The sequence below is a fragment of the Balaenoptera borealis genome, assembly GCF_965194805.1.
Source record: "Balaenoptera borealis genome assembly, chromosome: 11".
In the NCBI taxonomy this organism is placed as follows: Eukaryota; Metazoa; Chordata; class Mammalia; order Artiodactyla; family Balaenopteridae; genus Balaenoptera; species Balaenoptera borealis.
Window position 1 is genome coordinate 41,696,735 of NC_138868.1, and position 27,180 is coordinate 41,723,914.

The 27,180-nt window shown below is 45.2% G+C and overlaps 1 protein-coding gene and 1 long non-coding RNA gene across 6 annotated transcripts in view; both read right to left on the reverse strand.

The window, feature by feature from the left end:
• Nucleotides 1-27,180, reverse strand: part of LOC309605651 — a 923,254-nt gene that overhangs the window by 554,097 nt on the left and 341,977 nt on the right. The window lies entirely within an intron of this gene.
• INSC (INSC spindle orientation adaptor protein) overlaps nucleotides 1-27,180 on the reverse strand; it is a 128,339-nt gene that overhangs the window by 76,198 nt on the left and 24,961 nt on the right. For 4 of the 5 annotated variants that reach the window (XM_082341550.1, XM_082341548.1, XM_082341549.1 and 1 more), the window contains exon 2: nucleotides 12,479-12,579. The exons of the other annotated variant lie outside the window; for it this stretch is intronic. In XM_082341550.1, the coding sequence (XP_082197676.1) occupies nucleotides 12,479-12,579 (101 nt within the window). The remainder of the gene's footprint in view (nucleotides 1-12,478; nucleotides 12,580-27,180) is intronic. 5 annotated transcript variants of the gene reach the window in all.

The following is a 27,180-nucleotide window of genomic DNA, read 5'->3' on the forward strand; positions in this document are numbered from 1 at the left end:
GTGTTCCCTGCAGTGACCCTCTGCTCCAAGCTGCAGCACTGGAAAGAGTTTTCAGATCACTACCCAGAAATCCCCATTTTCATTATTCATCCTACCCCTTTTGACATATGTGTTCCATAACATTTTCGGTTAATTGAACTGTCCAGTATAACACGCTAAGAGAGTTGATCCTACTTTTCAGGTATTCCCAGGAGTGCTGGCCCACTAATACACCTCGAAGCTAATACCTGGGAGTAATTTGTGAAGGGGATATGGATTATCCCCTATGGATTATCCCTTATGGATATAATGGCATTATGGTCACTTTGTCCTGTCCATTTCTCCAGGTTTTGGCTTCCAGCAATCTATAGAAGGACTTGAAGGTAGGGAAGAGATATGGAGACTCTAACAAATCAATATTTTAAAAATCTAGCATAGTTCCAAGCATGCTATAAAGGAAAAATTTTTTGAGTACCTTCTGCATGCCAGGCGCGTATCAAGTGCTTGCCCGTACAGTATCTGTCTTGCAGTTACAGAATGCTATCTATTATCCCCCGTCTTACGGGAAAAAGTGAGGCTCAGAAAGTTTCCTGCAGCTCACCAATGACTGGGTCTAGATCTCAATCCAGGTCCGCCTGCCTCCAGAGCCTGTGCCTTGGCTACCTCCCCAGACTGTCCAGCACGCATGAGTGCGCTGTCGTTTCTGTTTCAGAAGGACAGGGAACGTGAATTTGGCTCCAGGTGACGGTTTCCAGTCCAAGGAGCCAATTTCATGTGCACATTTCACAGCTGCCTCCTCTCTGATGACTCAGGAGCAACCCGTCTTGTTAACTTTATCAAACTCTGGCATTTTGAAGACACTATTAGTACTCCCTGGCCTTCCGTTAACTCAGGAAAAACTTACTTTTGAAACTCTAAAAAGGATACATGTGTGTACGCGCATTGTCAGTATACACATGAGAGCCGGCATGATGCTACTCACGGTAAGAACACCTGATGAGGATCCATCACTCTGTCCTCATCCCACTTTCACCTCTTAATAGCTGTGTGCCCTTGCATGTGACGCTTGCCCTCTCTGAGCCTCAGTTCCCTGACCTGCTCTCCCCCTCATTCCCAAACCATTGTCTCAGCCTCACCAAGTTCTTTCAAGTACCTCTGCTGAGACTTCCAGCCTCCCAGCCTTTGCAGATTCTGATCCCTCTCTCCCCATCTCCTCTTCACCTTGCTGATGCCTACGTATCCTTGGAATCTTGGACTAAATGTCTCTCCTGAAGTAGGTGTCTCTGACTCCTAGATGAGCTTACGTCCCATGTGTCCCATGTGTCTGGGCCACCCTGTCTTTCCCCCATCATGACACAGGTCTCAATTATTTAACTACCTGTTTATCTGCTAGACCTTAAGCAGGGCCGGGCTTCTCTCTACCAGGCCTAACCTGCATCTTCCCCCTCGCACTGGGCCCGATACAGTGAAAATGCTCAGTGTCTATTTATGGAACTGAATTAAGTTTAAAAATCTATCAAATGGGAATAACAATGACCTGTACCGCTGTACCGTCTCATCGGGTTATTGTGATAAGCTCCATAATCATTACTGCTAACATTTATTGAGGCTGAGCCCTGTGCCAACTATCAAGGAGATGGCTTCATGCAGTTCTCACAGTGACCCTGAGAGCAGGGCACTATAATCATCTTATCTTTACAAATGAGGAAACTGAAGCTTACAGAGGTTGACATGAACTATCTGATATCACCCAGCTTGTAAGTGGCAAAGTTTGGCTCGGAACCCAGCCCATCAGACTCTAGACCCCTTGTCCTTAAATGTCACTCTAAACTGCATTATGAAAGGCCGTGCTCTGCCCAGATGGCATGTTTAGTACTGTCAGGTAAAGATATAAATGCATTCTCACATGCCTGAGCTGAGTCGTTGCTTGCCCTCAAGTTTCACGGCTGTAACACAGGACCTGATGTGTAGACTAAAGAGGGTTTAGCTTTGTCTTTCCTCTTTACTTTAAGGAGAGTGTTTTCATTTGCCAAAGTGGAACATTTAGGAGAATTCACATATCCTACATGTCAGTCGCCATCCTGGTACCTCTGCGGGATTCTGGAAAAGGCAGGTGAGAGTCCAGAAGTCACCGCTAGAGGGTTTCCAAGAGCAGGTCTACACCGTTGCCATAGACTCCATCAGCCTCCAGCCCCCAGCCCCCAGCACTTAGACCCCCTTCCTCTACCACACTCTCGCTCCATCCCCAGCCTCAGGCTCTGACCAAGAGTCCTCTGTCCCCATTTGTGGGCGGACTCCAGGCATCCTTAGGCTTTGGCTTCAAAAGAGCCCCAGATGCAGAGGCCAGAGAGGCTGCCTGTCCCACCAGGTCCTGCAGCCAGTACATGCATCCTGATGTCCTGGTGTTTTCTGTGTGCATTCTCAGCGCCAGCCTGTTCTAGAAGCTGAGGACAAACCTGAACAGGAGAAAATCCCAGTGCTCACACAGCTCAGGCAAGACCCCGAACAGGCAAGAAAGCACCAAGAATCCAATCTGGTCACAGTTACAACAGTAGCTGATGTGTTGAGTTCCAGCAATGAGCCAGGCAGTGTTCTAAGCCTTCTCAATATACTACTCCTTAATCCTCTCCACAGCCCTGGGAGAGAAGACTGTTATTACCCCCGTTTACAGACAAGGAGACTTCTGTCGGGAGAGGTCATATGGTGGGTAAGTGGTGGAGCCATCACTCAGACCCACGCTCTAGAGCCCAGAGCCTCTCCTCGTATCGACTAAACACCACGCTGCCAGCAAGAAGCTGTGAGCAGAAGAGTCTGGGATCACAGGAGACAGAGGGCCTGACTTCGCCTGGGAATATGTACACAAAGGAAATGACATTTGCCCTGGTTCTTAGAGGAGAGGAGTTGGCCAGGATGACAAGGACAGAAGGACTTCCACATAGATACAAAAATGCCTAGAGACATAAAAATAGTAATACAACCAGAAGTTTCACTGGAATCAAGCATCAGGGGCCTATGAGGGGTGGCCAGTAAGGGGCCTAAGGAGAGAGACAGGGACCAGTTGATCAAAGACCTTGAATACCATGATTAGGGATTTGGATTTAATCCTGAAGGCAATTTAGAGACACTCAGAACATTTTAGAGCAGGGCAGTGACACAACTGTGCAGAGACTCAGTAGAAAATGGACTGGAGTGAGTTAAATACCATACAGGAGGGTGACCTGTCGGGAAATGATGGTTATACAGCAGAGAGAGGACAGAAGGCTGAACTAAGGCAGTGACATGGGAAAGGAAGAAGTGGGTGGTCTGGGAGGGAGATGAGAAGATACGAGGGTGAAGGAGGGAAAGGAGCAAGGCTGGCTCCTGGGTCTCTGGTCTGTGTAACTGGTGCTGCCCTGACTGAGATAGGAAACCCATCCAGGAAGGAGTTAGTTTTCATTTTGCTTGGTTTCATGGTGATGCACGATGACAAGTGGGATACACGAGGCCACAGCGGAAGCGGGGTCTAGGCCCTACAGAGGGGTCCCTCAAAGAGGCCCCACACCTTCCCAGAGAGGAGAGCAGGCCTGGTGAACCCGGCACAGCCCTGCCACAAGCCGGTCCACTCCCAGCCGCCGTCACTGTGCCGCCACATAATGAGATGTTCTTCTCAGTTTTGGAGCCCGGGGACTGTGGCTCCTTACGGTTTGGACTGCGTTAGTGCTGAGCATCCCATAATTGCACAGCTCATCAGATTCTCTGTCATTAGCTCTCTGGTTCTCCGGGCTCCACCTTTCCTACTGCATTTGCTGGTTGACCCCAACATAAAATGTCTGGTTAAACAGGGCAGCTCTCGCTGTGCAGCAGGCTCTGCCTGCTGTCCCTGCACCTCGCAACTCCCAGTGGTTCAACCATCCTCAGCCGTGAACTTGGAGCTGCCATCTCACTATACATGAAATCTTTCCACTGCAAGTACAGATGATCTGATTTCTCATACAAAGGAAGGAACTGAAAACTGAGGTCAAAGCAGATGGACTGGCAGTGAGTCACACGCCCTTCATGGTGGAAACCACCACAGTCAGGAGCCTGTAGGGTCTCCAGCCAAGGAGCTGGAGGGGCCAGGGGCCAGGACCAGGGTTGGATTTCCTCTGTTTCCATGGTGAGCTGGAATCTGAGCCTGATGCTGGGAAGATGTCCCCTTGCCTGTGGGGCAGGGAGGGCATCCCAGACAGTGAATGGGGCTCACAGGAGCCCTGTCCAGTATCCAGAAGAGCCCCTGAGAGAAGTAGATGTCTACTCCCCAAGTCACCCTGCTCCTTGCTCCCTGATGGTGGCTTTCCTGGACATCTGGAAGGAGGTGACTAAGCCCCCAAATCTGGGTTTTCTGGAGCCTGGCAGATTCCAAACACAAAGCCAGATGTAACCACAATCATCTCCACATACCAGGATACTGGTCAGATAAATTATTTTAAGCTGGAATTATCCAGGGTGGAGTTGGGGTGGGGGAAGGGAGGAGTATAGTCTTATACTAAGGTATTACAGTATGAAAAAAATGGGCTCCCTAAAATATGTCTAAAATCAGAAGGAATTAACTACCCACACAGAAAGCAGAGAGAATTACAAACAATAGAGCACCTCTGGGCACCAAGAACTCTCTCCTTCAGCCCTCACAGTGGTTTGATGGTTGGCGATTACCAACCCATTTTACAGATGTAGAAACTGAGGCTTAGAGGCATTACTTAACTTGTCTAAGACCTCATTGTTAATAGTCATAATAAAGTTAAAATTGATTGAGTGCTTATTACTTTCTGGACAATGTGCTAAATGCTAGAACAAATCTTAATGCTTACTTAACCCTCAAAACAATCCCATGAGGGTCACATAACTGAGATTTGGGAGGTGAAGTGACCTGGCCAAGGTCTCATGGTAGATAAGTGGAAACAAGAATCAATGCAGTCTGAGACCAGAACCTTGGTCTTACCTAAATGCTATGTTCTTTAATGGTCTTCAGCAATTTAGCTGATATTCACACCCTCAAATCCACAGCTGGGGCTCTTTCTCCTATGCTGGACTTCCCTTATCTGATTATCAATGTCTTTTAAAAATGGTGATCATTTAAAGACTACAGTATGTCTAGTCATTTTTCAAACTCTTGCCTTATTTCTTTTGGGGAGAGAACAGGGTGTATGTTACTTAAATTCAGGACAGAACTACTGGCCCACTGGCCCCATCATCACAGATCTCTGACGAGTTTGCACCAGAAGTACTGCCAGAGTGGGAAGCCAGGGAGACCGTGCAGAGTGGGGAGTGACCCTCTCAGGACTCTGGCTGCGAAGGGTCCCCCCACCCCTTCACTGTCCCTGCCCTGCCTCGGCTCTTGCCACTTAGATTGCCCTCCTCATTCTTCAAAGCCCATCACTAGGGGAAGGTAACTGGGCCTGACCCTTCAGATGCCAAAGGGAACAATTCTTCCCAGTTCAGCAGACCCATGTCCTGGTCCCCAGTTGCTGGTACCAGTTCCTCATTGCCAGATAATCCTGCTGGCCTGGCATCCAGAGTTCCCCAAAACATTGGGGGTCATTAGTTTATGGAAATCTCTGCCTACATTACTGTTGGCTCATTTTAACTTCTTTTCACTCAGAATGAAATTTTAATTATGCCTTCAAAATCTGGAATTTGTATTTCTCTACCTTACTCTATTCCACCTGCTGTGTGAAGTGGAGAGTTTTCTGAAAGAATACATTTCTATGCCAAGAACACTTGGTAATGGCCTCCAAACTTTACTGAGCACCCCAGTGGGCCAAGGTATTGGGCTAGGTGTTGGGATTATAAAGGAGAGATGGTAAGAATATGATCTCCAAGAGGGCAGGACCTTCGATTACAGTGAGACATAATCTCTCCACCTAGCACAGCACCTGACACATCATAGGCACTCAATAAACATTTACTGAATGAATAAATGAATGATTGTAAATAAGCAATTATGGTTCAGTATGCTCCATATGGCGTTTTGAAGTAAGAAGAAAGAATTTTGGGAGCACAGAAAGGATGTTCAGCTCAAACTAGGGTATCTGAGAAAGCTTCCCACGCCAACACTGGAAGGATGCCTTCAAGTTCACCAGGAGAAGAAGCAGAGTTGGATAGGATTTCAGACAGAAGAAACAACATGTGCAAAGCAGTGGAGGCGAGGAGCCACATGTTGGGAAGATGGCAAGTTGCTAAGAGTAGTCAGAGGGGTGGAATGAATTCAGTCAAAACTAAGAACTTCAAATCAAGAAGCATGTTGGAGTGCTAGGTTTCGTGGATTTATCTGTATTATAACCTAGCAAAGCAGGGCGCTCTATCCCCTCCGCTGGAGAAGAGTACTTCTCCAGGCTGTACCATGGGGCTTCCATAAAACCTGAATAGGGCACACCCTCAAATGCTGGAAGGGGCTCCCAAACTAAAATGTCTTACAATTTCCATCCCAGCTACAAGGCCAACACTAAACCTCTTCATGAGTTTCATTGGAAGGAATAAGACCCTGTTTGTTTTGGTCAATGAGATTCTTTCATAGCCCTGAGGCACTAAAGTGGGATACTTTTGTGGAGAAAAGGGAAGACTATCCAAAAGTCACTCACAGATTTCTAGAAGTTAGAGCTAAAAGGGTCCCTGGGGAAACTTTTGCCTACCTCCTCATTCTCAGAGTAAGAAACTGAAGCTCAGAAAGGGAGAAGGATTGTCTGAGAACACACAGCATGTTAGCGTAGAGCCAGGGCTGGGAAGGAAGAAAGAGAGGAAGGAAGACAGGATGGAAGGAAGGCCAGCCTCTGGTCCCTGGTTGCTCCTCCCCACTACAGTGTGCTCTCCTGTAAGACATTTAATGACAAAATTGCAGAGACATTTTTTCCAATGAATTAAAACCAAAGATTAAAAATATTTCTGAATCACTATTCTTTAGAAGAAAAAATAATGTCTCTCCAACTGTCTGACTCCTTCAACCCATTAAATCTCTGGCTTCCATTCAGAAACAGTATTTAAATTAATCAAGGTAAAACTCTAGCTTATCCTTTCCCTCCAAGCGGCACTTTTCTACCATAAAGAATGAGAATAGCTTGCTGGAGACAAACAGAGGAGTGTCTTGGAGAAAGGAACAAAATCCAAGCTATGGAATTAAATTTCTCACAGTCACCTGAAACTCCTCAGCTGCTAGTTTTCAAACATTTATTAAACATTTATTCATTCAACAACCAGTTTTTGAGTTCCTTTTGTGTGCATTTTGACCAAAGGAGCACAAATATGAATCAGAAATGACTTTGGCCCTCAGGACATTTATTACTGAGTAGGAAGGATGACATTTACATAACTCATTATAGTACTACTCACAGCCTGGCCCAGAGTAAGTTCTTAGCCTGAAGTAAATTTCATTCAAATGAACGAGTGAATGAATGAAATTGATATCTATTACAGATCATTGCTAAGGAGAAGATTCCACTGGGGCTAGGACACAGAGCTGCCAGAATTTACTGGAGGCTAGGAGGGAGATTAAACTTAAGAAACAGAGCCCAGGAAAGGCAGGACTCCGCAAAGGGCAGGAAGGGGCCTGAAGAGTATTATGGCAGCTCCATTTCCCTCTCTGCGCCTCAATTTCCCTATCTTATAATGCAGGGAGCCCTGAGGAAACTTCCAGCAACAACATTGAATACCTCTATGATCCCAGTTCCCGGCACCATAAGGGAATTTAAATCCAACCTCTCCTCTTAAAAATATCTATTGAATCATTGTCCCTCTGCCTTTACAAGGTCCGCCCTGTGTTTCTGTGGATTTCTCTTGGGAGATGGGAGAAGGAAGGGAATTTGATTCTAGCTTTGATTAGCCTTCCTTTCGCTTTAAACAACAGAAAAATATCCAATTATCCCATTGACAATTACAGTCTGCACATTTCACCGCAGGCGCAGAAAGCAGCCCAGCAGCAGAAAACCAGCCACAGACCAAGGGTGTACACATGCAAGCCATTATCTACTTGGAGACAGGCTGGGCTGCAATGGCCCCACTGGCTCGGGGAAGCTGGGTGGGTCCTCGCCAGCAGGCCAGGGGCAACCCAGGAGGCCGCCTGCCACTAGCTGCAGCTGCATCCAGCCCTGGCTCGTCTCAGACTCCAGGCTGAACAGGAACATTGTGAGAAAGCGATTCCCTCACAGGGAGACACCCCAAATAAAAGCCTCAGGTTGTATACTTGCTACAAAACCAGGCCTGATCAAGTCAAGAGATAAAGTAGTGAGTTCCACAAGGGAAGGGACCACACCGCATTTGGTCACAATCATGTCCTTAAGCACACAAGCCCCATACAAAGCACATGATCTGCACTCAATACATATTTTGAGAAATTATGTGGAAGGCTAGTAAATAAACGACTACCTGAATGAGTGAATGATTTGCTTGTGCAATGCCCTCAAGAACATCGTGGAAAAGACAGCCAGGATAGAATGCTGGCCGGCACTCATGTTCAAGCACCGTCTGGGAACCTGTATCTCTGCTCTGATCCTTGTCAGCCTTTCCTGGACAAGTAGGTGACTTAACCTCCTCAAGCCTCATTTCCTCATGGGATGGATGTTGTATGTGCCCCTCAGATTCCCCCTCAAGGAAGGACTTGCTGTCCCCAGCTGGCAGGCCCCCCAGATACTGCCTCAGAGCCACCTCACCTGAGGTCATGCCTGCCCACACACTCCAATGACAGATCAAGGTGGGATATGAAGGTTCCGGCCAATGAACAACTCTGATCCCAAAGGTCCCTGTGAGGTCAGCTGAGTCATCATCAAGCAGGCATCACAGCTCCCCAGCTCCCCAGCTCCCCCTGCCCAGGCCTGCTTCCTTCCTCTCCCTTCCACAGGTGTTTATCCCAAAGGCACTCCCTAATAACCATCTTGAAATCTCAACTCCACCTCAATGGCTGCTTCCCAGAGGACCTAAACTATGGCTCCCTCATTAGCAAAATAGAGATAATAATACACAAGGGCTATCGTGAGGACTGAGTTGCTAAGTGTAAAAGCATCCAGCTTTTAGCAAATGCTGGATGAGAGTGAGCCAACTTTGTCATGGGGGTTAGTGAAGCCCAGCCCTTTCATCAGTATTCCCACCCTCACTGGCAGGAAACCAGAGAGAAAATGTCAGTGTCCCAGCTTGATCTGTGGGTAAGAGAAGTAGTGGAAGAAAGGAGAGAAGGAAGGAAGGAAGGAAGGGAGGGAGGGAGGGAGGGAGGGAGAGGGAGGACATGTCTGGATGTGGCCCTGAGTGCATCCCTCAGACTGGCCTCCAGCCCACCCTGCAGGAATCTCTCCATAGAGAGAGTCAGATCAAAGGACTGGGCCATCAGGATCCCTGCAGAAGATGAGGGCTATGCTGCGATGGTGGAAAGCACAACCCTGGGAGCAGGCCGACAGGTGGCAACACCCAGACCACCATGGCTGGGTCCCAGCACCACTACCACCCAGCCCAGAGCCAATGGAGGGAATCAATGTACCAGACACAAAGATGGGAGCCCAGAGACGCAAGAAGAAAGCAAAGATCAGCTAGAGACACAGCAGCTACAGTCTCCTGCTACCCGGAGTGCTGATCCCCTGTCCCCTTCAATCCCACCAATAAGTCCGGGAACCTCCAGGGAAGTATCTGAACCTGAGCTTGCGAGGGTTTCCACTGCTGAGGGAGGGAGGGAGGAGGGGTGTATTAGTGTTACAGGCATGGCCTGGTGATGTGTGGGTTGGCACCCCGAGGCCTAGAGAGACCTTCCTTCCTGGACCCCAGCACTTACACGACCTTTTAAAGCACTTATGACTGACACCCTGTTACAGACAGTAAAGCTGGTGCTCAGACAGGTTAGGCGGCAGCCAAAGTCACACAGCTGATAGGAAGGGGAGCTGGGATTTGAGCCCAAGTCTGATTCCAAGGCCTATATGCTTTCAACCACTTAGAGTTCCCACATTAAAGTTTCCACGAGTAGGGTTTTGTTCTTTGGCTTGTCTGTTTTATTATTTTTAAATACGAAAACCTCCCAGGAGATTCAGACACAGTCAGTGTTGAGAGACCTATCACACACCCTCCTATCGCCCACACCAATTCAGCTCAGGATCCCAACGCCTGGCCTCAGACTCAGTTGCCCCCTGCCCTCTGTTCTCTTCCAGGAGCCTGCACCTAGAAAAGCCCTATTCGATGCTATTTACCTGTAAGAATCTCAAATACCAAAGGCCTAACCCACATGATTCACCCAGGCTGTGAGATGATCCCACACAACTTGACCATGTTTATTTTGTACATTGAGATGAAAAATGGCACTCCAGAGTGAAATTCAGTCTCAGTGGAACACAACGGAAAGAAGTCAATTATCCAGCATTAAGTATTTATCTGGAGACAATAACCACGGTGCTATTCCCCACGGAGAGGTCTCTACAGCTTGGAACAAGAGGAAAGAAGAGGTGGCTGCTATTGTCTGCCCATAATGTGGCATCAGATTGGACAAATGAACCCCTCTGACATCCTGTAAATACACATGAGCCTCCGCTGTGAATGTCGCTCATGCACATGCCTCTAGAACACAGACGATTAATAGGGTGGTAGAGGATTAATAGGATTCTATTCCCCCAATGTCCTGGGGAGGTCTGCCCTGCCAATGCCAGGCTATGACTATATTAAAGGAAATACCACCTTCTCTCTGCAGCCTGCCCTGCTCTAACAGAATTGTAAGGTTGAAGACATTCTAAACAAACATTTTTTTTGCAGGTTGCAGTGTTCGTGGAATCATATTAGTCTGGTGTTTTCCTCCCAAGGTATTTACTGTACAATATCAGTTAGAAAACCTGTCCTGACTCCAAAAGGATAATGATCTGATTCCTAAATCATTTTTATGTAATTTAACTTTCTTTTATCTTCAAAAATTCTGAGGAGCTTGGAAGAGAGAGATCAGTGGTTCCCAGGGGCTGAAAGAGTGTCAGGATGTGATCTACCTTGGCTCCGTATTCTCTAGTCCAGGGACTTACTCTTTATTTAAAGAAGAAGTTAACGTTGATTGAGCAGTTTCTATGTTTCATGCAGGTGATTTATATATCTTTATACGTCTTTATAAAGCCTCATCACAACCCGATGATGTAAGTATAAATATCTCCATTTCATACATCAATAAACTGAAGCCCGAGGTCACAGCTAATAAGTAGCAGAACCAAGAATCAAGTTTGGGTAGAGGAGTGGGTCCCAACTCCTAACCACTGTCCTAAACAGCCCTGTGATGACAGCTTCCCCACCCCCAGCACAGCCTCTGGTCTGACCATCCCAACACCCATGAGTCCTGTGGAGGTGTCCCAAAGCCCTACTGCCACAGCTGCTGCTGCCCATCTGGATACACAGTTTCCAACCTACTACCTGGGCAGGACAGGCGATGGAAAGACTAAGATTCCTCTTCATCTAGAACGGTTCCACTCTTTTCTGATTATAAAATAATACTCAAAAATCAAACAAACAATACAGAAACGCATGACGTAAATAAGTTGAAACCCCCTGTAATTCAGGTGAGGGGTTAGTAGAGATGAGATGGTAGTGGTACCATAATATATTTAAAGCAAAACACTACAGAACAAAACAACGATTTAACGGCCTTGCAAGGGCTACTTGGATTCTGCTGCCTCGAAACATCCCCATCAAAATGTCTGAGCAAGAAATGAAGGGCTAAGTTTGAGCCTTGAGCACTCAAACTGCAAAGTTCCTCCATAGATCAAACCTGCATTAGAGTGACCAACCATCCCAGTTTGCCCAGGACCGAGGAGTTTCCAGGCACACAGGAATCGCAGTGCCAAAATCAGACAGTCCCAGGCAAACCGGGACAGTTGGTCCTCATAGATTTGCTGCCCTGGTGCCTCCACCTTAGCTTCTGTCTCAGGCCTCCAGGACCACTCATGTCAGATCTACACCTGCTTCCCCATCCCTTTCACCTGTGTGAAGGCAGCTCTAGAGCCTCAGGTCTTTCCTTCTCAGCTCATCATCCGGGCCTCACCTGCTGTTCAGTGTATTCCTCCCTCCCCCTCCCCACAGTGCCCAGCTCAGGGCAACAAGTGTTTGCCAAGGATCAGCTCTGTGCCCACTCCTCTCCCTGGTGCTCTGAGAGAAAGCCACCTAATGGTAGGCTGACCTCTTCCAAGAGGCTCAGAGAGGCCACTTCCCCCAGTGGCTCCAGCCTCCTGGCCCTGGCAGGATCCAGAGCTGCCTCTGGGGTCCCCTATCTTAGCAGCACACTTCACTTGACTCTTTGCTTCATTGTCTGCCTGGATCTTAAACTAGCTCCTTGGGGCAGGATGTGGCTGACTCCTCTGTGCCCCAGGGCCCAGTTCCATTTGTATTTGCTGAGTGACTGTGGCATCCCCGATACCTTGTCCTAAGCCTCCTCCCCAGCACAGTGCACACAGAGAAGGGGCCACCTGCAAACCTCAGGATCCTGGGGCTGGGCCTCAGCCAGAGTCCAGATGGGGCAGGCCTGGCCCTGAGACACAGCAGTGGGACTTACCGCTGACCCGGCAGGGGCACGGAGTCCAGGTGGCGGCCTCCAGGCAGCGCCATCATGTTGACGCCAATCTGCAGCAAAGCCTGCCCACAGCGGTCGGGGCCCTGGAAAGAGAAGGCAGGATGGGGTCAACGAGGGCCCCCCGAGTGAGGAGGTGCAATCATTTTCTCTCCCAAATCCTGGCCACAGGGAGTCATCTCAGGTGTGGAGGGAAGGCCCCCGGCCCTCCTCTGCTGTTTGAACCAGTTTATACTCCACTATCCTCACACAAGCAATGCAGGACTCAGATCTGATCTTGATTCTAAGCCCCTAGCCCACTATGAACCCCTAGAATCTTTTCTTATGTCTCATGGCCCAACACGTACCTAACCCATTTTGCTTTGCACCAAATATTGGGACACATAGACTAGCAAATATTGCATAGGACATACTTATACTTAAAAAGTTTAGAGTTTACCTGAAATTCACATTTTACTGGGCATCCTGTATTATTAGCTAAATCTGGCAACTCTCTATGCTAATTCCCTAACTATCAATATATACTGTCATAGTACTAGGTTCTTCACTTTGCTTATGCCTGGGAAATGTGACCCTGTAATGGGCATGGTGGTTGCTTCCCCAAATCCATTCCACTTTATATGATGTAATTTCACCCAAACTGCCAGGAATTGGTTTAGGAATAGGCATGTAACTCAATTAAAGCCAATGAGCCATGACAGAATTGCTTCTAGGAAAAGTTAACTTTGTCCTTAACTGCAAGCCAGCCACAAGATGAGATAGTATCCCTCCCATTGGACCTGAACAAGGAACCACGTTGCTCCACTGCTGCTAGAGACCACCTTGCAATCAAGAGGGGACCCAGCTGGAGAAGAAAGCAGGCACACAGAGGAAAAAAACCGGCATTCTTGATCACTGAGCCACTGAATCAACCAGTGCTGAGTCTGGCCCACCTCTGGGCTTCCTAGTATGTAAAATAATAAAGTTCTTGTCTAAGTGAGGATTTTGGTTTAGTATACCCAAAAGCAGCCTAACTGATAAAGGCGATTCAGATTCCGGGGCCTCCAATCCCAGCACTGAGCACCCATTTGGCTTGCCTGTGCCTCATAGGTTAGACCAAGACAACAGTGTTCTTCTTCCTCCATAAAATCAGCTGCCCACCTGTTTGTCTCCTGCCTCCCCATCCCATCCCCATTCTTCCCTCTCTGCCACCTCTTTCTCCAAGCCAATGAAGAAGCCCTCCTTGAAGAAAATGGAGATTCTGTCACCTTTGCCTGGGTAAAGCAATAGTCAAGAGATGGTTGTCTGTCACTTGTCATATCCTGAGCTTGAGGACAGCAGATTTCAAGACATTCAGAGAAACCACAAGTATGAACTTGTGGGAGGATACAGCTGAGGAGGGCAGCAATTCAAGCCCAGAAAAATTAAACTCTTACACTATGATTAAAAGTGACCCTTATGAGAAAAGAACGGAGGAGGACTTTAATTAATAGTGATGTGGCTGGACATAAAGTACCCCTTGTGATGCTTGGAATAAAAGACAAAAAAAGTGAATCTCAAAAGTATAGGGAGGAAGAAGCCCAGAATAAACTAGGGGTTTAGATCATTCCAGAGACTCACTGTCACTTCCTGTTCCCTGCTCTGCAGACCCCACTAGACTGTGAGACCCTGGAGGGCGGGGACCACTTGGTTCCAAGGGCTGGGCACTTAGCAAACACTCGATATGTCTATAGAAATAATGAGTGGAATGAATTTTTAATACATTTATGTTGAGCCCTAATCCTTCATCTGCAGCTGAGAATAATAGTATCTGTTTTACAGGGCTATTATAACAATGACATAAGATCAGGAATGCAGAAGTGTCAGGCCAGATTGAGAGCTAAATAAATAGTTATTATTATGTCCTGAGAGTCTGCGGTGTGTTCAGCCCCATGGTCAGCTTTGCCAGGGGACATGCAGAAAATTAGATACAGCATATAAAGCACCTAGCACAATAACAGTGCCCCACGAGGCCTCTTTATCATCAGGAGTATCACGATTTTTATTACTTTCATTACTTTCATTATTGAGAAGGTATATTTTTGGAACCCAGTGAGTCAGCAGCCTGAAAAGAATGGCACAAAAGAAAAAAGCTAGAAACAACAAGATGAGGTATTTGTTCCGTTTTCAATGTGTTTGATGAAAGAACCAAAAAGGGAAATACCACCATCTCAGAGTGAATGCTTTGACGTGATCAGAGCTCAGTGAGCAAGCAGATCTTATTTTAGCTCCATCTTCATCATGGAGAAGAAAGGGGGCAGAGCAAAAAGGTTGAAGAGAGAATAAGCTTAAGGCAAGTGACAGTAAGGAAAGTTTAAGGACACAGGAAGTTCCAAGGCCCTTTAAAGTGTGAACAAGTTAGCATTCTGTGAGCACACCCTAGAATATTGGAGGACCTCCTGGATCTGATCAAGTCGTATCTGAGGGACCCCGAGAAAGGGTCCCTGAATGCAGGAGAATATCCTGATTTTCCAAGAGGTAGATTCCAGAAACACATCTTGGTGACCATGAAATCCTAGAACAGATTCCTAATCACTGGCCTGTGAGCCCGTCAGGGAGAAGCCAGCTAGAACCCAGATGGAACAAATCATGCTCAAACAATTTCTTCCTTTTCATTAGCAACCGCTGGACTCTCAGCTGAGGGGGGTGCAATAAACCTAATATATCTTGATTTTGTTAAAACATCCGGCTGAGATGTCCTCATTCCTCCATTTCATCCACAGCTTCCCAGCAGTTAGGCCAGTTGGAGGCTGCCTGCTAACAAAACCTTGGTTCATGTGATTGCAAGTGTTCCCAGAGGCTGGAGAGCCCTCTTGGGGACATCTGGGCTGCACGTGTATCACTGCCCTAGGCACAGACTGTATTATTTATGCCTCTTTCCCTCAATGGGACAAAATCCTGGATGTCTGAAACCCCATCTTGCTCAGTGTGGGACTGTGCACCTACATGGCTGAAGCTGGGATTGTGAATCAGATTAGCTCTCAGAGGAGCCACAGCTCCTATTCACTGGGCATGGGGAACAGGTAAGAGAGAAAATCTGGAAGGTGAGATAGGGCCTACCAAGAGTTAATCTGGCTGATGTTATAAAAGTGCAAAGAATAATAATAATAATAATTGCTAATATTTTTTGAGTGTGTACTATGTGCCAGGCACTGTTCTAAATGCTTCATATAGTATTAACTCATTTAATACTATCATCATCCCCTTGTTGCAGATGAGACCTCTGAAATTCAGTGGAACTACGTGCACTGCCCCAGATCACACAGCTAGTAGGTGACAGAGGACTGGTATCCAGGTTTTATGATCAGAGGGGAGATGAGGTGCTGGAGCAGGTGAAGATGATAAGAGCAACAGAAGTGACACAGGTCCAGCATTTGCTAACAGGAAGCCTGACTCCGTTCCAGGGGGCAACACCCAGCCCCTACCCTTCACACACAGCTGAGCCCTCTTCCCTCTCACCAGCGCCTCCCACTGCTCCCACCTCCGAAACCACGAGTCCTCCAGCTTCATTAAGTGTCGTACCTCGGTGACACGGCCAGAGGACAGAACAGTGCTCAAAAAATGAAGCATCCAAACACTGCACCCAAATGGTGGGAGGAAGAGGGGCACAGACAGTGGGGGCATCTCTCCTGTTGCTCATTGGTTGGTTCCTTTGGTGAGTCGTAAGGACAGAGTTATGGGTCCTAAAGGGATCAGGGGATGGGAAGCCACAGTCCCAGCTAAAGCCTAAAGTGTCACCAGCTTTCGAAGTGAAAGAGCGGCATGGACATATATACACTACACAGTGGACAATAGGTAGCTAGTGGGAAGCAGCCACATAGCACAGGGAGATCAGCTCGGTGCTTTGTGACCACCTAGAGGGGTGGGATGGGGAGGGTGGGAGGGAGATGCAAGAGGGAGGAGATATGGGGATATATGTATATGTAGAGCTGATTTACTTTATTATAAAACAGAAACTAACACACCATCGTAAAGCAATTATACTCCAGTAAAGATGTTAAAAATAAATAAATAAATAAATAAAGTGTCACCAGCTTTGTAGAGAGACCTGTTTCAAGCGTGCTGGGTGGCTGCCCCCTCCCACTGCCCTAAGCCAGACTCATCCTATTGAGCAGAGAGAGTAGAACCCCTCCAAAGCTGCTCAGCGTGTCAGGAAACCAAGAATGAATTCAAGGTAACCCCTCTGCCCCATGCCATCTGTCCTCACTGGTATTGCAGAATGAACTTGAATTTTGGAGTCTGGTAGATCTGGATTCAAATCCTGATTCTGTGCCTGATAAGTACATGACCCTAGGAAAAGCATCAACCCTCATGAATGTGGTTTCTCTGATTATACCTGCCTCCTAGGAGCCTCATGAGCATTAAATGAGATCACTCATAAAACTCCCTTATAGATTAATATAATATAATATAATATAATATAATATAATATAATATAATATAATATAATATAATATAATTCAATGTAATATATCATGCACTTGGCACGTGCTAGCCTCAAAGTGGGAGTATACTTCCTCATGGAAGGAAGAGCTGAGAAATATGTCTCAGGCAGAGATGCTACCTTGCCCCTGAGAGAGGTGAAAAGGACACCTGCAGGAGTAGCAGGAAAGAGGAAACTCCATCACCTCCACCCGCAGCCCAAGGGCCTTCCTAATTCATTGGAAATCCTACCCCGGAGTTGGCAGCCTGGGTTCTGCAGGGCTCTCGGCTGTGTCTCCCCACCAGGAGTGGCTCGTTTACAAGAAGGACTTGAAGCCTTAAGTGTCTCTGATTTAATTCAATGCCTGCTGGGACAACTGCTCATTTCTGCTCCTGCATCCCATTAGAGGCAGCCCTTGCTCACCTCCGTTTGGCTAAGGAGCCAGCTTGGGCTCTGGTGGAAATGAAGGCTATTTACAGTAAATTATTCAATTAGAACCAGGAGCAAGGGCAGCTTCTGCCGTTGTCTAATGGGCCAATCCGAGTACAGCTCAAGGCAGGGCTGGGATTGTTTCATCTGCAGAATCCATTAGGGCTGTCAACGGGAGCAGAACAGCAAATATTGTGGAAAGCAGTTAAGCTCCAGCAGCAGCAATAGAGAGAGGAATGGGAGCTCGGGAAGGGGGGGTGGGGGGAGGGTAGGAGAGGCACTGACCCAGGGATTCAGTCAAGTCCCTCATCATACAATACCCTACCCCCTCATTATTTCTCCTCCATGGAATTTATCACAATTATAATTAAACAATTCACTGTGAAATTAGTGCTTAACGTCTTTCTCCCTTGAGGATCATCCCAGGGGTGGGCACTAGGTCTGACTTGCTCATGGCTGTATCTCCTCCCCACTCCCACCACCCCACCCGCTTCCTGACACAGTGCCTGGTACATAACAATCAGATCAATTAACACTTGTTGATTGACTAGGTGAGTTCTTATTGAAGGAACTTCAGCTTCCGCACTGGTAAACCGGAGACAAAGGTACCTATTTCCACCACGCTATTGAGAGAATTCAGTGAGACAACAGTTGGAGGGCCTTTTGCAACCATACACAATGCGTGGAAAGGGCTCTGCTTCCTAACATCCATGAGACAAAGCCACCTGCCCCTCCTGAGTTTTTGCAGTCCTCCCTGTCTGGTGGTACCCCTGGGCAGTCTCCCTCCCTACCCCCAGCTCCATGCTCATCAGGTTCTCCAGACAGACAGGTGTACCAACAGACAGTCCCAAAGCTGCACGAAAACTACAACAACAGGTAACCAAGGGGATGCTAAGGGAGGTCCAGAGGGCCTCCAAGCAGTAGTAGGTGAGAATGGAAGGTGGTGGGAGGGGTCATGGAAGGTTTCTCAGGACATGCTCCCCAGGCTGAGAGAAGAATGTGGGAATAAGGGAAGGAGAAGGGGTGGGAAGGAAGTATGTGCGGGCAGAGGGAAGGGCGTGTGAAAGGCACCGAATCCTGAGCATGGTAAGGTTAGGGAACTGCAAGTGTTTCTAGAAGGCTGGAGCCCTCTGGGCTGGTGGTAGAGTTCAGAGAAAGCTATCCCAGTGGCATGGAAATACAGAAAAAGTAGTGGTCACTTTCAGCTGGGGAATAGGCCAGACTTCTTAGAGGAGGTGAGTCTTAAATGCAGGGTGGGATTTTGCCAGGTGAAGATGGGACAAAGACATTCAGTGTCAGGAGAGCAGTGTGAGCCATAGCAAGGAGACCAGAAAATGGAGCAGGTATTAGGGACTCTCCCAGGGGCTGGAGGGAAGGTGCCTCTATAGTCCTACATACGAAAGGAACTGATTCTTTAGATTCTATCCTCTGGATGATGGGAGCCACTGAAGGTGTTTGAACAGGAGAGTGAAATAATCAGAGTGGAATTTCAGCTCCCATGGTGAACAGTGGAGTGGATGGGCCTCAGGGAATGAGACCAGCAGCCGGAGTTCATTTACAAATACAATCTCCCAGGGGACCCCCCCCCCAAAAGCCCTAGGGCTGGAGAGGTGGGGACCTGGGGGTGGAAAGGAGGGATGCAATGAGCTTTGTGAAGTAACGACAATAGGCCTCCCTCCTCACTCCCTCTCCGGGCCTCTGTGTGACCTGTCTACCATGGGTGGCAATAGTCATCAGAGATACTTCAGTACTGATAGCTGCGGTGGCCAGCCTCCTGCAGCGATCAGATACTTTAAAAACGCTTATTCCCAGGGGAGATGCAAGAAACCAAGCAAGCTGCCACCCAGGCCTGCTGAATGGACCGAGCCTCATGAAATATAGAGAGCGCTGGCTCCCTGAAGGAGGCCCCGAGGGCCCCTCACAGCTGTCAGACGAAGGAGCCCAGCAAGTAGGTAGAACAGACCTCAGGGCTCACAGAGCCAGCCTTGTCCCCTCAGGCCCTGAAAAGCCTGGATGGACAGCCCAGAAAGACTGTGAAGCAGGTAGAGGGGGCCCACCCAGACCTCAGCCCTGCTCCTCAATTCTGGGGCCAGAATAGTTTCAGTAAAGCACAGACAAGATCCCAAGCCTCCACCTGATTAACTGGATACATCTACTTTCTAGTCCCTACCTGGAAAGTAACAGGAATCCCATATGCACAAATATGTCCATGAACTTGACAGGGGTTAGGCCATAGCTGACAGCCAAAATCCAGGCAGCCTTCTTGGAGGAGCTCACATCATAATCTTAGAGTATTAGAACTAATAGGAAGCATTAGCGATTACCCCCTTGTAATAATAATAATAATAATAATACAAAAATGAGGAGGAGTAGAGGGAGAAACACTTATTAGGTGCTGTGTGTCAGGCACTGTTCTAAATGCTTTACAGTTAATCCTCAAAATAACTCTATGAAGTAAGTTACTATTATTGTCCCCAGTTTTCAGATGAGGAAACAGAAGCACAGAGAGGTCAGCATGAACAGATAGAGAGACATTCAGAGAGGGGAAGAAATCTGCTTGAGGTCACACAGTAAGCTGAGCTACACCTGGGGCCTGCACCCAGGTCTCCTCACTCCCATAAACTCCTCCCATGGGAAATCCAAAGAAGGCTTTGCTTGTTAAGGGTCCGAAGAGACCCATCCAGGTTCAGCGCGATTTACCCTAGGAAATCAATGGCGCCACAGTTCCCCATCTGTAAAACAGGGATAATTACACCTGCTCTCTCTCCTTTGCTATGATTACCAAGCACAGGGGAATGGACGGTGGACAGGGTAGTCCCAGGGGTTCCTAGTCTGATTCAGCTCAGCCTTGGAATGGGACAGGCAGGTTGACTCAGAGGTGCCCATGAGTCCCCAAAGGTTGGAGGAAAAAGAGCCCGGTCAAGCTTTCCTGGCTGAGGCCCATGTGTCCCAGTCCCTGATTAACATGACCACCCATCCCCCAAATGGTTCCAACTTGCCAAAGCCAACCCTCAGCAGCCTCCCCTAAAGGAGCGTGAGAAACAATCCTGTAGGGAGGTCCAGGCTCCTGGATGCAGGAAAGCCATGGATGCCCCCATCCTGTGACTCAGGGTGGGCCCTTCCCAGCACCAGGGCTCTGACACCCCACATGCCCATGAGAGGAGCACCAAGCCCTGAGCCACACAAGGAAACTGCAGTTACTGGCATCTGTGAGCTGGCCCTGAGCTGGTGATTTTCTAAGGGTCATAAGTGAGAAAATGGTGCCCCAGACCTCCAAGACCTTAGGCGGTATGCAGTCCCTGAGGGAGGCTTGGCTGGGCCTTTGGGCCACCACCATCCAGAGCTCTGTTGGTTAAGAATGCAGACTGCCCAGGTTCAAATCCCAGCTCCATCAGTTATTAGCTGTGTGACCTTGGGTAGTAAGTTTCCTTATCTGTAAAGCGGGGTTCCTATATCATAAGGATGAAATGGAAGTGATGGTTCCTTCCTCATGGCACTGCTGTGCAGATCAGTAAGATCACATATATGAAGTACCCTGCACCCAGGGGTGCTTGATATAAAGATTGGTTCCATTTCTCTTCTGATGAAAACAGTACCCGTAGAGAGGCAACCAAACGGAGGCCATTCTGCCACCTCTTGAACTATGTCCAGCTAGTCAACTGCTTCTTACTCATTAACTTTTTAACTATCCCTTCTTACTTTCTAACTTTTCCTGATGTAAATGTCAGCCAACTGCTCGAATGTTCTTTAGCTTCAATTCGCAAAAGCAAGAGTCCTCTCTCACTGGGCCCAGGGCCCAGGATGCTAAAATTAACAATCAGTATACTTTAAGCTAATGACTTACTGGTCGTGGCTGCCACGAATAGACATAACTCTCAGATAAAGGCCATTAGAGAAAATTGAGTAGCTCCAATGTGGTGAAAATTTGGATACATCCTGTTTCATAAATCATGCTCAGAGGTCACGCTGGGCAAGCTATTTCCCTCTCTGAGTCATGATGAGGACCCAGCTTGAGGGGCGTCTATATACCCTTGGGAAAGAGGACAGAAGAGAGGAAACGGTACACTCTTTTGCAGTTTCACAAATGTCATTTTCTGTTACTTCTAAAGCCATAAGCAGACCATAGTGCTACATCAACAACCATGATAGTCCGACCTTCTCTGATTTAATTTCCTTCTCAAATCCTCCAAACTGGAGGTTACTCAATAACATCTGGAAAGTAGCATGATGAGGTTATGGAAATCCAAAAGCTCGGGATTGGAATCCCAATCCCAGTTTTGGCTCTTACTAGGGCTCTCTGACCTTCAGCCTCTTCATCTGGAAAATGGGAATTGAATCTATTTTCAGGGTTGTTGTAAGAATCACATAAGATCATGCATGATGCTTATAAGAGCAAGTGAAATAACAGTACCATAACTACTTTGACCTAGGGAGACAAGTTAAAGGTGTCACAAGGGAAGTCTCATGATATCTATCTTTGTGCCTAAGGAAAGATCCATTTCCTACCCAGACCTCGGGCCCAGAGAGCTGCTTCACACTAAAGGGGATTAAAAAGCAGGATATATTACATATATTGAGAAGAAGAAAAGCCTCCCATGGAGGAGATTTGATAAAGACCTCATACATAGACACCATGCTTTGAATAAGCACAAACAACGACACTAAGACCTTTTCTATAATCAGTAACATTGGCCATGAAGAAACAATTAACATCCCAGTTCATATCCTATGTGACCCAAGTAGTGTGGGGCATTTGAAAGAGAGTCCAGACTGAACCAGAACTTTGGCTCAGCCGCAATGGCAAAGGGTTCTCAGCAGCTCACTAATGAAAAGGAACAAAAGACAGGGAGCCGGAACCCATTCTAGGGCCATTGACTGTAAATAGAATAACCCAGAGTGAGAGCACAACACAGTCATTCTCAACAAATCCTACTGTCATTATCATAACGTCCTCAGATAAAGAATCCTCTATGTGAGGGTGCAGTGTCAGGTACTTGGACCACATGTTCCAAATATGATTATCTGAGTTAATTAATTGGGGCACGGAGTGGGTCAAACATGAAAAACAGCCCATTCATAGAATGCTGTCTTATTGAGGCTCAATTATGTTTAGGAAGCCATATATCACAGTAGCACCTGAACAGTACTTTACACAGTGTCTAGCACAGAGTAGGAGCTCAATAAATGTTAGTCATTCCCCAAGAGAGTGTTTCATGGTTCTCCAAAAACATCTTACTCTTCTGTAATTCTACGCATTGGTCATGCCACTCCAGCACATCCAGACTGAAGTCTCCTCAACTCTCTTTTTCTATCTCTAAGTAATATCAATGTTTCAGGACTCAGCTTTAATCCTACTTCATCTGGGAGGCCTCCAACCACCCTAACCTATAGTAATTTCTTCCTCCAACAAGTTACCTAGGAATAAATCAAACTCTGATGTCTTAAATTTTTTTTTAATTATATTGTAATGAAAGGTATGCTTTCTTCCTGGTCCTCTCTCTTCCCCTTTCTGTCTCCTGAGTGATGCCAGAGCATCTGGAAAGGCCAATATGGCAAAGCCAAAAGATGGAAGAAGATGAGTCCTGAATCACAGTTTGAAGCAGAGTCACCCAACCCATATCAGTCTGTGTAGTAAGCAAGAAATAAACATAATATGCTAAGTCACTAATATCTGGGGGGTCGTTTGTTGCACCAACTAATCTTAATTAACCTAATTGTGAAAATTAAAGTAAATATGATATTTAAGTCACTCATAAGTGTGCTAGGCACAGAGATCTCTCAATAAATACGTTTTTCCCCTTCCTCTTCAGTCTTGGAGAAGATGGTAGAATATTGTGTTTGTCTACTGACAATTAGCCTTCTGGACATGGACTCTAATTCATGCACAATACAGCCAGAGTCCAGAAGTTGATGAGGTAATGGTAGAATGGAATAAATATCTACAAACATTTAAAGTCCTATCAAGTGAGACTAAGGTTCCATTTCTCAATCACTGTAGTCTTTGCTTATATGTATCCATTCATAATAGCCAAAATTTAGTATTGTCAGATGGTTCTAAGATGTATTTTTTTCATATTTTAACATATGAAATTGGGATGTAATTTCAGTCAATGGCATCTTTGCATTGTGTCATAGTTTAACTGAACGCATGTTTTCTTTTTTATGAAGTCACAGGGCATCTTACAATCTGTGGCATCTTAAATTTAATGAAATATGGTATTGGGCACTTAACTGTATGTCAAGTACACTTCTAGGTTCTTTTTATAAGTTAATTTATTTCCAAAAAAAATTTCAAAATAATTACTACTACTATTATCCCCATTTTGAAGACATGGAAATGAAGATCCAGAGATTCAATAATTTGCTACTGTACATAGCTAGTAAGTTGAGTGAGGGTAATGACTGTACCCTCTCTTTAAGGAAATCCATACTATGCCACTATGTTTTAGCATCTGATTTTTACTTGAAAATTGATTTCTCTTCTTATAGAGAAAGTTCACATAGGAATTTTATGTACAGCAATATGGTACAACATATATCTTCAAATACTTCTTCATAAGAAGAATTTTAAAGGATTGATAAAGATGTTTTAACATTTTTAAAATTTTAAAGGATTGATAAAGATGTTTTAATGTTTTTAAAATGTATCACTTAGCTGGCAAAAATGTAGGAAATCTGGAGAAACCAAAAGGAAAGCAAAAGCAGGAACCAATAATAACAAGCAAGAGTGGAAGGCAGTTTTTGCCCTGAGAATATCTGCTGAATGCTGTATTCCCTAAGCTTCTTTTCCATGTATGTATGGGGTAGGGCAGACAAGGGACAAATCCTAGGGGCTAGGGAAACAATAAAATAGTGGTCTAGAAGGTCAGAAACCCAATGCAAAGGTGAATGAGAAATAAATCTCCTATTCAGAAGGTGCAAGAAAAGTTGTCTTTCCCAACTTTGATGCTGGGTTAAAGGGAAGTAAAGTCTCTCCTGAGATTAATGACCACAATATGACCTTCAGAAAGGTTTGTAGCCTGAATTCACATTATCTATGAAGGGAAAAAACTCGATTAGAGAATTTAGCTTCAAGAAATAAAAGACAGTCTTGGAAACATTTTCAAGGAACAGAGGCTATAAAATATGATCAAGCAGATTTCAGAAAGAACCAGATAGAACTTATATAAATTTGAAATATAATAATTAAAGTGAAAAACTCATTGGACAGATTAATCACAGCTAAAGATTAGATTGGTGTATTAAAAGACAAAACAAATGAAATAATCTAAAATGCAGCCCGGAGAGAGAAAGAGACAAAAAATACGAGAGAACTAAAGCTAAGGAATAGAAAGTAAAATAGCCTCACAAGTATTTACTCAGATTTCTAAAGGGAGATAAGAGAGAGAATAGGGGGAAAAGTGATATCCAAAAAATAGTGGCTGAAACATTTCTCAAAATTTTTGAAAGACAAAACAACTTTCAAATTCAGAAATCCCAATGAATCCCAAGCAGGAAAAATGCAAAAGATATACATACCCTAGATAACTCATAAGACTAAGGAGCACAAAAGACAGAGAAGTTCTGAAAGCATCCAAAGGTAAAAAGAGAGACAGAGACAGAGAGACAGACAGAGAAAGAGAGAAATTAGATTTACAGGTGACCATTAAATAACAGTGATGAAAGTCAGGAGAGAGTGGAAAAATATCTGATTACAGAAAATAATTATCCTAAAATTCTATCCCCAAAGAAACTCTCTTTCAAGAATAAGAAGGAAATAAGTACATTTTCAAACAAGTAAAAATCCCACACCAAAGGAAATTCTAAAGGAATTATTTCAGGCAGAAAGAATGTAATGTCAGAAGGAAGGTTTCAAATATAAGAAAGAATGATGAGTAAACTTACGTTTACTATGTGAGTAAATACAAACAAACCTTGACTGTAAGAAACAATAATAATACCTCATTTGTGGGATATGGAAAGAAAGAGAAATCTCAAATATGTATATGTAAATTCAGAAGGGGATGACTAAAGTAAGTTAAAGTGTTCTAATTTTCTTTTATTTGGGAGGAGGAAAATAGAAATGTAAATTAACTTTAGCCTTATTAGGTTATTATTAATGCTATAATATTTAGGGTAACCAACCAAAAGAATACACATAGAGGTAGAGATAGATATTACCCTTCAAATATGTAGATGGGGAAAAAAACAAGTAATAAAAAAAATCCAAAAGAGGAAAGAAGTGTGGGGTGGGGGTGGGGGTGTATCAGTGAATAATAGTAATGACAGTAAGGAGAGAGAAACTAGACTAGCCACTTGTAAGCAAAGATTATAAAGCATGCATTACAGACAGAGAGAGAGAAAGAGAAAAAAGAGAAGGAGAGAGAGAGAGAGAGAGAGAGAGAAGGAAAGAGAGAAAGTGTGCTATGTGCTGGCTACAAGGAATATCCCTAAAACAAAAACACCCGAAACAGCTTTAAGTTAAAGACAACAAATGATATACCATAGAAATATTTACCTAAAGAATTCTGGTGTTAATGTATTCATATGATACAAAACAAAGTTTAAGATAATAAGCATTATAGAGGTAAAGAGATGCACTACATAAAAATAAAAAGTTCAGCCTATCAAGAAGATATAATAATGACACACATAATAACAATAATACAGATATACAAAATAAAAACTGATAAAATTTCAAGGAGAAATGAACGAGTTCAGAATCACAGATGGAGATTCCAACACAATTCTGTCATTGATTGACAGCTCAAGCCAAAAAAATATCAGTAAAGATACAGAAGATTTGAATGTCACAATTAAGTTAGAGTTAATGTTTATGAACAGAACACTGCATTCAACTTATCAGGAATACACATTCTTTTCAAGGATTCATGAGTCATGATTTTTTTTTAATGACTAGTGACTGGATCTTAAAGCAAGTTTCAGCAATTTTCAAATGACTGGTATCCTACAGATTGTAATCTCTGCCCCAATATGAAGACCTCCATATGTTTGGATATTTTAAACACACAAGTCATAGGTCAAAGGAGAAATTATAACAGAAATTAGAAAATAAACATGAATGCTTATGAAAACATACATATAAAAATCATATAGTATAGGGGCTTCCCTGGTGGCACAGTGGTTAAGAATCCGCCTGCCAATGCAGGGGACATGGGTTCAACCCCTGGTCCGGGAAGATCCCACGTGCTGTGGAGCAACTAAGCCCGTGCACCACAACTACTGAGCCTGCATTCTAGAGCCCGCAAGCCACAACTACTGAGCCCACATGCCACAACTACTGAGTCCACATGCCACAACAACTGAAGCCCACGCGCCTAGAGCTCATGCTCCTCAACAAGAGAAGCCACCGCAATGAGAAGCCTGTGCACAGCAACAAAGAGTAGCCCTCGCTCAACCACAACTAGAGAAAGCCCATGCACAGCAATGAAGGCCCAATGCAGCCAAAAATAAATAAATAAAAATAAATAAATTTTTTTAAAGTACTAAAAAATTTTTAAAAATAAATCGTATAGTATACTGATAAGTAAAATTAAGAGCAAAAATTGCATGCTTAAATTAGAAAATATGAAAATTGGAAGAATTCTAACTTCTAACAACATGAGAAATTTTGAAAAGAAGAGAATAATTTCAAAGAAAGTAGCAAGAGAAAAATAGTTAAGATAGAAGCAAACATTAAGCAAAACACAACAAAAACACAAAACAAAACATAAACACAAATGAAATGACCAATAGCGTTCGTTTTCGAAAACAAATAAAATAGAGGAACTACTGGTAAGATCAGAAAAAAGAAAGGAAACACAAAAAATCAATATTA